At 33.6% G+C, this 12026-nt stretch overlaps 1 protein-coding gene across 2 annotated transcripts in view; it reads right to left on the reverse strand.

Moving 5' to 3' along the window:
* Window positions 1–8405, reverse strand: part of spire2 (spire-type actin nucleation factor 2) — a 41470-nt gene extending 33065 nt beyond the window's left edge. The window contains exon 1 of one of the 2 annotated variants that reach the window (XR_008601206.1): window positions 7955–8405. Coding sequence is in view for 1 of the 2 variants with exons in the window: in XM_055009320.1 (XP_054865295.1) it covers window positions 7955–8252 (298 nt within the window). In the remaining variant the exon portion in view is untranslated. The remainder of the gene's footprint in view (window positions 1–7954) is intronic. The other variant, XM_055009320.1, reaches the window with a different exon arrangement.
* Between the last annotated feature and the right edge of the window lie 3621 nt (window positions 8406–12026).

Below are 12026 nucleotides of genomic sequence, written 5' to 3' on the forward strand. Positions count from 1 at the left end.
TTATGGAGAGTTTTGGATTTATTTGGGCAATCCGACTCGATTCTTGAGTCAGATTTGACAATTTCATGCTACTATAGTATTAAAAGTATTCCATACGTTTCAAACAATTTTGGACCATTTTGGACTGAGAGGAAAATCAAAGCTACTGGATGAATAAAATAAATGCAGCATGACTCAGAAACAGTGAACAGAGGAGCAAGTTGTTGGAGATACATTCAGCATGGAGAAACATCTTTCTACAGAGGATGAACAGAGTAGAGAGGAAAAGTTATAAAACTAAGGCTATAAAAACAGTAAAATATTTATATTATATGAAGACAAAAGTCTCAAAAATGGACACAAACGAGACACTAAATGACAAAAATCTGGAAAAACAAGATTAAAAATAAGAAATAAGACAATAAGCCAAAACAAGACACAAATTGACTAATTGATGAATATTTTTTTTCAATTTTTCGGATCAAATATTTCATATTTAAAGTATTCTCCATGTTTAGTTTTGTATCACTGTGACCCGCAGCTACCTGTAGTTCAGAAAATATCACTAGTTGACGTCTGAATTTTCAAGATTTTTTTTGTTAAAGAGCTGAAAGATGAAACTTTTCATGACGATTTCAATATTTTTCTCATATTTCAACTCACAATCAGAGATTATTTGATCTACTTGTCCAATATTAAGGTTTAAGCAGAAATTGTTGTAAAAATGTGATGATTATCTTTATAATTTTCTGTGTTGCATTCTTTGTATTTTACATTTATTTTGTTTTCTGTGTTGTTTTTTGCACATATTTTTCTTGCTGCCTGCCTTCTAACAGTTTGAAAATGTGTCTCCAGTCGATTTAATGTATAAAACCTTGAACCCAGAATCATCTCCACCCACTTTAATCTGCTTTTCTGATCTTTATGAGTCTTTATTTGCTGCAGCAGTTTGATAACCAGGACAGGACTCCGTAGTTTCAGCTGCTTCTTGTTGTGTCAGTTTGGTTTTATTCTCCAGAGAGTCTCCGGTTTCAGCTCTGCACCGTCAGCGAATAAAAAAAGCTTTTGTCTGGACGTTTGGGTGGAGCAGCGTTTCATCTGACAGGAACAAAGACGAATCTGGACTTTGACTCGTCCTGAAGTTCCCTCAGAGCAGATCTTAAAGCAGGAGCCGATCCGTTTGTTGTCGACAAGGCAGGAGAACAAATAAAAGGCTTAAATAGACGATAAATCAGCAGCTTTTTCAGCAAACTGAGCACTTATCGATAATAAAATCAGTTTTACGACAGATTTCCATTAGATGGGTCATGAATGTATTAATGAAGGTAAAAGGTTGGACTGAACCAACCAGCAGAACCACACAGGTGATGGAACGTACCACTTTTGTAACAGCGAGTTGAGTTTCTGTTTGTTCCAAATACGAAGCTCGACACTTATTTACATGTTGTTTGTTTTTCAGCTGAATAATGAAGATGAAATATGAATATTTCCTGAGATTTTGTTGCTTTTCTTGGTCTTAAATTACAGATAGTTTAATATTTTGAGGTTTTGGACAGTATGTTCTGCAAAATATGACATTTAGACTCCAGGATGCTCTGAGGAGGGTTTTTCACAATTTTTTATGTTTTACACACCAAATAATTGGGGAATTAATCAATTAATACACCTTTTTGGAAGCTCTTTTACATATGTTCCTCAATTGTTAACTTTTCTTTTTATTTAAAAAAAACTATGAAATTAGCATTATTTTTGAAGAATTGTCTGATCTGCTTCGCTACCAACAATGACAGAAAGAAGGCAAAAAAATTCAAATCTTATTAAATTTCTTTATTACACTAAATAAATTGTATTGTTTTTACGTTTATATATGTAAATTCCACTATCTTTGATGCCTTAAATGCAAAAAAAAATCTAAAACATTCTCATTTTCATAACATACATACACTATATTGCCAAAAGTATTGGCTCACCCATCCAAATAATCAGAATCAGGTGTTCCAATCACTCGGACTGCATTGTGCCAAGTGTAAAGTCTGGTGGAGGGGGGATTATGGTGTGGGCTTGTTTTTCAGGAGCTGGGCTTGGACCCTTAGTTCCAGTGAAAGGAACTCTGAATGCTTCAGCATACCAAGACATTTTGGACAATTCCATGCTTCCAACTTTGTGGGAACAGTTTGGAGCTGGTCCTTCCTCTTCCAACATGACTGTGCACCAGTGCACAAAGCAAGGTCCATAAAGACATGGATGACAGAGTCTGGTGTGGATGAACTTGACTGGCCTGCACAGAGTCCTGACCTCAACCCCATAGAACACCTTTGGGATGAATTAGAGCAGAGACTGAGAGCCAGACCTTCTGGTCCAACATCAGTGTGTGACCTCACAAATGTGCTTCTGGAAGAATGGTCAAAAATTCCCATAAACACACTCCTAAACCTTGTGGACAGCCTTCCCAGAAGAGTTGAAGCTGTTATAGCTGCAAAGGGTGGACCCACGTCATATTGAACCCTATGGATCAGGAATGGGATGTTACTTATGTTCATATGTCAGTCAAGGCAGGTGAGCAAATACTTTTGGTAATATAGTGTATCTTCCATCATCCTTGATGCTTTGACATTATTGCATGACATAGGTGGCAATAAAATGAATTTAAATTATTATATTTCCTAAATTATAAACTGACATAGTCTGACCTTTTTTTTAAATATATTTCTAAATTTATATATTAATAGATCGTGGCAGTTTTGTTGTGATTTAAAATATTTCTAACCAGGTAACAGAACTTTTTTCTTATTTAAAATCCTATCAGACACTCATTATGATTCAAAGCAGAATCTTATAAATAAATCTGCTTGAGGGAATCTTTAAATAAATCAAGTTTCCAGATAATTTGTTGGTTTCTCTTCTGCTTTAAGCTGCAATGTTTTTATATGAACAATAAGTGAAATGCTGATGGGATTCTGCTCTTCTTCATCTCTGGAGCTTTTTAGTCTCTTCAGTTTTGGTTTTAAAGCAACATCACGAATTTTAAAACAGCACTTTTACATATTTTTTTTAATAATCATTCATTCAGCTACGTGCTGCTGTTTGATAAAAACGGTTAGAAAGAGTTTTTTTTTCAACTGAAAAGTCAGGAAAAAATATTTATAATTGTTTTATTAATCTATAAAATGCCAGAAAATACAACAAAGTTGCCTTTAAGAATCTATGAAGCCCAGATTAATAGTTTTAAATGTGTTTTTTCTTGCCCAAGCAAGGGTTAAAATTCCCAGAATTTTAAGTTTAGTAACACAGAAAAGCGTGAAAAAAATATTAATATATTAATATTTTATTTTTAATTGAAACAATGACAGAAAGTCGTGAAAATCTTCTATTATTAATACATAAAGCCAAATGAGCGTATTGACATACGTTATTTTTGTCTGAAGGATGGTCAAAAATTCCAAAATTTCTGGTTAAGTAATGAGGAAAAACAGCAAAAAATGAAAAACTATTAATAAATCATTGCTTTATGAGGTTTTATTGTTTTGTTTTTGGAAGAATTATAGTTTAATAACTGCATAAATCCAAAAATACTGAAAAAATTATTTCTTCTTTTTTCTTCAATAAAAACAAATAAATATGTGCACAATCAAAAATTGCTTTTTTGTCACACAAATGTAGAGTTTATTCATGTGGAAATATATAAATGTATCTACAAATAAATTGTGAAACATTCCAAATAATTGTCATTATTGCTCAATGAAGCCTGCAAATGTGTTGTTTTCGTCTGAGGAATTGCCAAGAATTAAAAAAATTCTAGTTTAGTAACATGGAAAACAAGCAAAATATGTAAAATTATTAATAAGTGATTGAATTTTAATGTATAAAATGTAAAAAAAAATAGAAATAAAAAGAGGGAAAAAAAACAAAAATTAATATTACATTCAAATTAATTTGAAGAAAAACCCCAAATGTCTTCTTTGTAAAATAAAATAATAAAATAAAATAAATAAAACAAAAAAATAAAATACATTAATTAATAAAAAATGTAAAAATAATTCAATTAAAAAATTGGATCAATTCAAATAAATAAAATTAAACCAAACAACAAATTTTGTTAAAATAAATTAACTTAAATAATAAATAAATAAAATTAAATAAAATTAAAATAAATAAATTTTGAGTTGTTCTTAAATGTGTTTCTGTATAAAATGCTAGAAAATACAAAAAATGGTTATTGATAATCCATGAAACATTAAGCTTTTTTCCCTATTTTCAATGTTTGGTTTCAAATCCAGGTGACGTTTCTCTGCTGAATTTTAAAACGTCTCTTTCCATCGTCTTCTTTAACTCATTATTTCAGCTGCTTGTGCTGCTTCCTAAAGACTCTTCAGGCTGTAATTAGAAAAATCTGCCAACACAAACAGATTTTTGCCAAACAAAGATTCACCACAAAGCTGCAGAAATAAATCCAACTGTGTTTCCAGATGGCAGCTGCTTCATCGTCGCTCCTCATGTGGAGGAAAAACAACATTTCTGATTGAAATGAGGAGTTTTACTGCAGCTTCGTGATTCAGTTTCAGCTCAAACTGACGTCAGGAAGCTGCAGGTTCAACAAAGCCAAATAAACATCTTCAAATGTGTCTTTTTGAGTGAGCAATGGTCAAAAATCCACAAAATTTGAAATTATTAACATGAATATCCAGGAAAATTCTTAAATTTGGATATTTTATTGATGTTTACTGCAAAGAATGCCAGAAAAAAGTTAAAATTTCGATTCTGAATCCAAAAAGGTCAAATAAACATCTTCAAACTTGTTTTTCTGAGTGAGCAACGGTCAAAAATCCACAAAATTTGATATTATTTGCACGAAAATCCAGGAGAAATACACAAATATCAATATTTTATTGATATTTAATGCATAAAAGGTCAGAAAAAAAGTTAAATTTGCCATAAAAGCCTAAATAAACATCTTCAGATTTGTCTTTTTGCATCAGCAATGGTCAGAAATCGATAAAATTTTAGATTATTGACATGACAATCCAGGAAAACTATTTAAAGACTGATATTTTTTGATATTTAATGCATAAAATGTCAGAATAAAAGCTAAAATTGCTATTATGAACCGAAGAAGGCCAAACAGACATCTTCAAATGTGTGTTTTTTTCTGAGCAATGGTCAAAAATCCACAAAATTTGATATTATTAACATGAAAATCCAGGAAAAATACATAAATATTGATATTTTATTGGTATTTAATACATGAAATGTCAGAAATTGTTTTTGATTTTTACAACTGTTTTTGTTTAATATTTTTACAACGTAGTTTTGTTTCGCTAAACACTGAACCCAGACAGAAGAGCAGGTCCAGCCCTGAAATGCCCAAAATAAACAACAGTTTTAGGTTTTAAGGTGACCTAGTTGGAGTCCTGACATGATCCACAGTGAGATCCAGCATCAGAGGACATTTAGAAAGACTCTCTACTGTCCATAAAGGTTCACGACTTTATATTACAGAGAAAACAAGAGGTGTTTAAAATGATAATAAAAGCCCTAATAATAAAAGCCATGTTGCATTTATTGTACAGCAGTTAAAAAAGATACAAAACCTCACTTCATTCTTTAAAATTCACTCTTATTTTATGTATTTTGCTCATTTGTTTGCATTTGTTCTGGTTATTTTATATCATGCAGGGGATTTTATTGTTTGATTATTGCAGATTTCATCACCTAGATCTATTAATAAGCTGGAAATATTTACCATTAAATTTAAATGTTAATTCAGAAAACTTTAGATAAGTTGGTAATATTCCATCACTGACGTACAATAAGGAAACAACCAGCAAATACATTCATTATTAATACAACTGACCATTACTTTCTTTAATAATTGATTGATTTTTAATGTATAAAATATCAGAATATATTGAAAATTGACTATTATTAATCCATTAAGCCCAAATTAACATATTCCAGTGTGTTTTTTTGTCTGAGCAACAGTCAAATTTTGAGATTTGTAGCACGGAAAAGGAAGAAAAGTGCAAAATTATGAATAATTTATGGATATTTAATGTATAGAATGTGGCCAAAAAGAATTAATTTTCATACTGATCCATGAAGCCCAAAAGAAAACGATATTTTTGTCTCAGCAACAGGTAAAAATCCACCAATTTTACGTTTAGTAAGATTGAAAACAATCTTAATGTACGAAATGTCAAAAATATTATTAAAAATGTTATCAACCCATCAAATGAACATATTCATTTAAAGTACCAGTTTGTTTTGAGTTTACTTACAAGGAAAACCAAGAAAAATAGCCAAAATTAATAAGTGATCGATTATTAAATGTAAACAGTGTCAGAAAATGCTGTTAAGAATCCACAAAGTCCAACTTAACATATTGAAATATCTTTTTTGTCTTTAAAATCAATGCTTTTAAAGACATCTGTACATTTAATATCTTATATTTTCACTTTCACATAGCTTTTCTCTCCATTATATTTATGTTTTTAGTATTTATTAGGATTTTTCTGTGTTTTGTCTCTCTTTATGGTCATTTATTATCTCTTTTTACCATTTTGGATCTTTTTGCAGTCATTTTGTGTCTCTTAATAGATATTTTCAATAATTACGGAGCAAAAGTTGCAGATATAAACTTCTAATTTCACATATTTGTAGATTATAACCTGCAGATAATTTAAAAATTTGTCTTTTATATGATACAGATGTTTGTTTTGGTTAATTATGATGCTTTTCTTTCCATTTAATTCATGTTTTTAATATTTATTTGGCCGTTTCTGTGCTGTTTTGCTTCCGTTTGTCTCTATTTTCTCATATAACTCGTGTTTTTGACATTTATTAGACCTTTTCTGGTTGAGACTGAGCACTATGAGTAGAATATTACAACACACTGTGGCTTTATGTCGCTTCAGGACACATGTGGTGAAGACTGAAGACCTTTGCTGTGACTTTGAGCTCATTCGGCTACAAGCAGCAGTTGAATAAAACATCAGTTTCTAGAAATACTGGCCTGAGATCCGCCTTTGGGAATCAGATTTGGGTCCTTGATGCGAGTTCACCACGGGCTGGGAAATTTTCAGCCTTTTTAAAATCAAGTTTGGCCTCAAGTTGTGTGTGTGCAGACTGTGGAGCAGATGTGATGGGCCGCAGTGAGGACATAAATACTTGACATGCAGCAGGATATTATGCAGGTACAGACTGGATTCAGCAGGGGGGAACAACCAGAAGACTGCGTAAAATCCTCTGGGCTTCCATCCATCCTTTGAAGTCTCCAAAACAGTCTTTGCATAAGGGGATGCTCGGGTGAAGCCATGAATAATTAATCATTTACCGGCATAATACAAGTCATGGTTGTTGGCACAGGCAGTGCGACAAAATATTACATAATGAGGCAATATAAAGTTTGTGTATGAGCAGCTCAGTGTTCTGCAGAATGGTCAAATAACGCAGCTGAAGGTCAGTTAGGGAGGAATTCCTGTTGTCTGTTACGGGACAGGGAAGCTGTTTCTCTAATGAACAGTGTGTTCTCTATGCCAGACTCTGTTTTAAATTCGCATAATTTAAAGTTTGTTTGTTTTCACGTTAAGGTCGTGTCAGATAAGAGAAAATTTAAGCTATTTTACAAAACATTTATAGGTTCTCTTTAATTCGGCTTTGTTGTGGTTAGCCTAGTTTTGGGTAGTTTGGTGTACTTTTTGACAATAACATTGGTTTGCGCTGGTCGCTGCCGCCTGCTGCGGAGGAGTTTCCGGGAACAAAACAGCGCGGTGCGGCTACAAAAAGTCATAATTTAATTAAAACTGTGCAAAATTGTTGCTTTTACTCCATGCCGAATTTGAAAATGGGTTTGAAAATGTACATAACAATAAAAAGTTAAAATGTTAGCCGAAGTTGTTTTGCACAGCTGCGATAAGATGTTAAATCACACTTTTTCGCAGTTGTGTTTGGAAGGAAGTTGCAGTAACGGCTGTCCTACCGTCGTGTTGGGGCTCCGGCCGCAGTGACACGGTTCCGTCCCGGTGCAGGAGGATGGAGGACGGCTCCTTCACCCGGCGGACCCTCGGGGCCGGCGGGCGGGGCGGCCGGAGCCCGCTGCAGCACTGGTAGCACACCGCCCAAGCCTGCTCCTCGTTGATGGGCTGCTCGTACGACTTCAGCACCTCCTCCAGAGACAGTTCCCGGGGCTCGGCCAGGTCCCGCGGCTCGCCCCGGTCTGTGGGGGCGGTCACCCGTGGGTCCCCGTCCTCGGCGCTTCTGTTGGTGAATCTGGCCATGGCTGCGTCGCCGCGGAGCCCATCCTTCAGTCGGTCCGTACCGGAGCCATCCGTGCTGTCCGCCGCTCGGCCCGGTCTGCTGCGCTCCGCCGCCTGACGTCCGTTTTACCGCCGCAGCTGCAGCGCGTCTTGACCGCGCGTCAAGTTTCCATACACACGCTACACCTTCGCTTCCGGCTTTTGAAAATAAAACTAACGTTCAGATGACGTTTCAAAATAAAAGCCTTGTGAAATTTAAAGAAAATTGAAACGTACTTTGAGTGTTTGTTGTGTGTCGTTTTGTGAGTCTCTGTTGTATTTTTTAAAACTTTTTGTGGTTGCAGCTAGTTGTTTTCCATCTTAAAGTTGTTATTTTCTCGGTATTTTTTGTGTATTTTTATTTCATCTTGTATTTATTTATTGTCTCTGTTGTAATTTTAAATTCCTTTGCTGTCCTCCATCTCTTAGTTGTTATTTTCTGTATATTGTGAAAATTATTTTGTATCTTTTTTGAGGGTTTTTTGCATTTTGGAGGTCATTTTGTGTCTTCTTGTGGTCATATTATGTCTTTTTATGCTCATTTTGTGTGTATTTGCAGGAATTTTGTTGCTTTTTGTTCAATTTGTGTTTCTGTTTTGTCTTTTTGTGTGTTTTTGCAATCGTTTTATTTTCATTTCTGGTCATTTTGTGTATTTTCTTTATGGTTTATCTTTTTTCGTCGTGATTTTGTGTGTCGATGTATTTATTTATTGTATCGTACTTTTGAGTCCCTTTGTTGTTCTCCATCTGTTAATTGTTATTTTTGTTATATTTGAAAATAATTTGTGAGATTTTTTTGTGTTAGTTTTTTGCATTGTTGTGGTCATATTTTGTCTTGAAAGAAATTTTGTTATTTTGCAGTCATTTTGTGTTGCTTTCTTGTCATTTTTGTGTATTTTCTTTAGGGTTTATCTTTTGTTGTGGTCATTTTGTGTGTCTTTTTCTTTATTTACCATCTCTCTCTTGTAGTTTTGAGTCCCTTTTTTGTTCTCCATCTCTTGATTGCTAATTTCATTATATTTTTTAAATTGCATTTTGCATATTTTTGTGTTAATTTTTCATGTTTTCGTGGTCATTTTGTGTCTCTTTTTGTGAATTTCATGTTTATTTATGGTCATTTTGTGTATTTTTGCAATCATTCTGTGTTTCTTTAAAATCAATTGTTTCTCTCCGGTCATTTTGTGTATTTTTTGGGTTTTTTCATCTTTTTGTGGCCATTTTGTGTCTCTGTATTTATTTATTGTCTCTCTATTGTACTTTTGAGTCTATTGGTTGTTCTCCATCTTTTAGTCATTATTTTCTCTGTATTTTTGATCATTTTGTGTCTTTTTGTGGTAATGTTTTGTGTTTTTGTGGTCATATTGTATCTCTGAAAAATCATTTAGCTTCTTTTACAGCTGTTTTGTGTCCCTTTGTTGTAGTTTTCAGCTCTTCCGTTGCTCTAAGTTGTGATTTTCTTACAACTTTTAAACATTTTCTGTCTTTTTTGTGTGTGTTAATGTTTTATGTTTTCTTTGTCTCATTGTGGTAATTTTATGTCCTGATTTTATGTCCATCTCTTTGTGATCAATCAGTGTCTTTTTGAAATCATTTTGCATCTGTTTGTGTTAGTTTTCATCTTTTTTGTGTCTCTTTGTGCAGATTTTATGTCTCTGTTGTAGTTTTGAGTGGGATGCTTGTTTTCCATCTCTTCATGGTTAATTTTTTTCTATTTTTCATAATTTTATATATTTTTGCAAGTATTTTGTGTGTTTTACAGTGATTTTTAATGTTTTTTGGGGTCATTTTGTATGTTTGTGCTTCTTTTATCAGTGATTTTGTGTCTATTTTTTGTAGCTTTAAATCTCTTTGTTGTTCTCCATCTCTTAGTTGTTGTTTTCTCTGTATTTTGAAAATAATTGAGTATGTTTTTTTAGGTTTTTGTGGTCATTTTGTGTCTCTTGGTAGGAATTTAGTTGTTTTGCCATCATTTTATGTACATTTCTTGTCTTTTTTGTGTGTTTTTGTGTAATGATTCTGTGTTTCTTTGCAATGAATTTTTGTTTCCTTCTGATCATTTTGCATGTTTTTAGCTTTTCAGAGTTGCAGTCATTTAATTCTTTGGCTTCTCACTTCTCTTAGTTATTATCTCTATTTTTGATCTGTTTGTTTCCTCGCTGTCATTTTGTGTGTTTTTCTGGACGTTTTGGGATGCTGTAGTTATTTTTGTGATCATGGTCATGGGTTTTTTTTTGCCTTTTTAAGGTCATTTTGTGTTTGTTTCTGGTCGTTCTGTACCTCTTGTGGTTCTTTTGTCTCTCTTTGTAGTAACTTTAACTGTATTTACTTTCACTTTGGGCCTCCACTTCAGCAGATGAGAGTTGAAGCTGGATGAAAACGTCCATCCCATGTCCACCATCATCACCTACAGACATGTTTAAAGCAGTATTATGGGGTGTGAGGGAAACAGGGAGGATTATGAAATGACCTGAAATGAAATTAAACGCCCAAAACTTTTCAAACTACAGACAGGAACATGTTTTGAGTCTCCTGATAACTGTTTGTTGTCATTTTTTAATCATTTGTCATCATTTTTCATCTCTTTGTGGTCATTTCTTGTTTTTTGAGGGTCAGATTGTGTCTGTTATTGCCTATCAGCATCCCGTTTAAAGCCAGTTCATATTCAGTCTCAACCAGCAGATTGCACTCAAATGTAAATTATCTTCTGCTGATTTCCCCAATCACTGTGAATCCATTGTTTTATAACCAATAACAGTAAAAACTGAGTTTATATGTAAATATTTATTATAATCTTTAGTTCTTGCTCTTCCTTTGAAACTACAATAAAAACAAGATCTTTCACGTTGTTCAGGGAGGAGTTTTAACAACATCAATGTAAACTTTTACCTTAAATGTGATTATTTACACATTAAAACACAGTATTTAAAGCTTGGACTTATATAAATTATTCACCATCTGACAAAAAGACAAATTTGTGCTTTAAATCTCTGTTTTTGTTCTTTTTTTTTGTTGCATTCAATCATCTTTGGACCCCTCAGGTTTATACTGTGACCCCCTGCAGGGCCACAAACCCCATGTTGGATCATTACAAACCACAGACTTCACATCACTGGTGAGAATTTTCTGCTGCTTCTTCTGTCACTTTTAAAAATTTCACTGCATTTTATGATTGTGTTTTGTCTAGAGCAACGATTTAATGGACAAAAAAAATAATTTTCCAGCCAAAGTGCAGCTTTTCCTTAGTCTGCTGCACCGACGACAGATTTAAAGCGATTATATGAGAAATTTTGATTATAACTGATAATATTAACTTTAATCACATGTCTGTGTCTCTTTTCCTGCAGATATTTGTAATTTAAGTCTTGAGGAAGTGAAATGTAGAGTTCTGGAAAACTGTCACTATCAGGGATGCAACTTCTAAACAATTTTCTTGAATTAGTTATTAACCTCTAATGTAGTTTAAGTACAGCAGACAATCTTCCACATCCTGATGGAGATTTTGTGACTGTCAAGCTAAACACAACTTGGTTACATGAACTAATGAGCACAAGGAAAGCTCATTTAGTCAATGTTGGTTTGACTTGAAAACCCAAACTCTGTCCTGAGTTCACTAACTACCACAGAGGTCTTTGTCATGGTGCCCGCTGCTAGCTAAACTCCCACAATGCTCAATGTCTTAATAACCTGCAGAATTATCAACCTGAAACTGATTAATCGCCACAAATTGAGCAGAGTTGCTCTAAATGTCTGTAGTCA

Source organism: Amphiprion ocellaris, chromosome 3 (assembly GCF_022539595.1).
Source record: "Amphiprion ocellaris isolate individual 3 ecotype Okinawa chromosome 3, ASM2253959v1, whole genome shotgun sequence".
Lineage (NCBI taxonomy): Eukaryota > Metazoa > Chordata > Actinopteri > Pomacentridae > Amphiprion > Amphiprion ocellaris.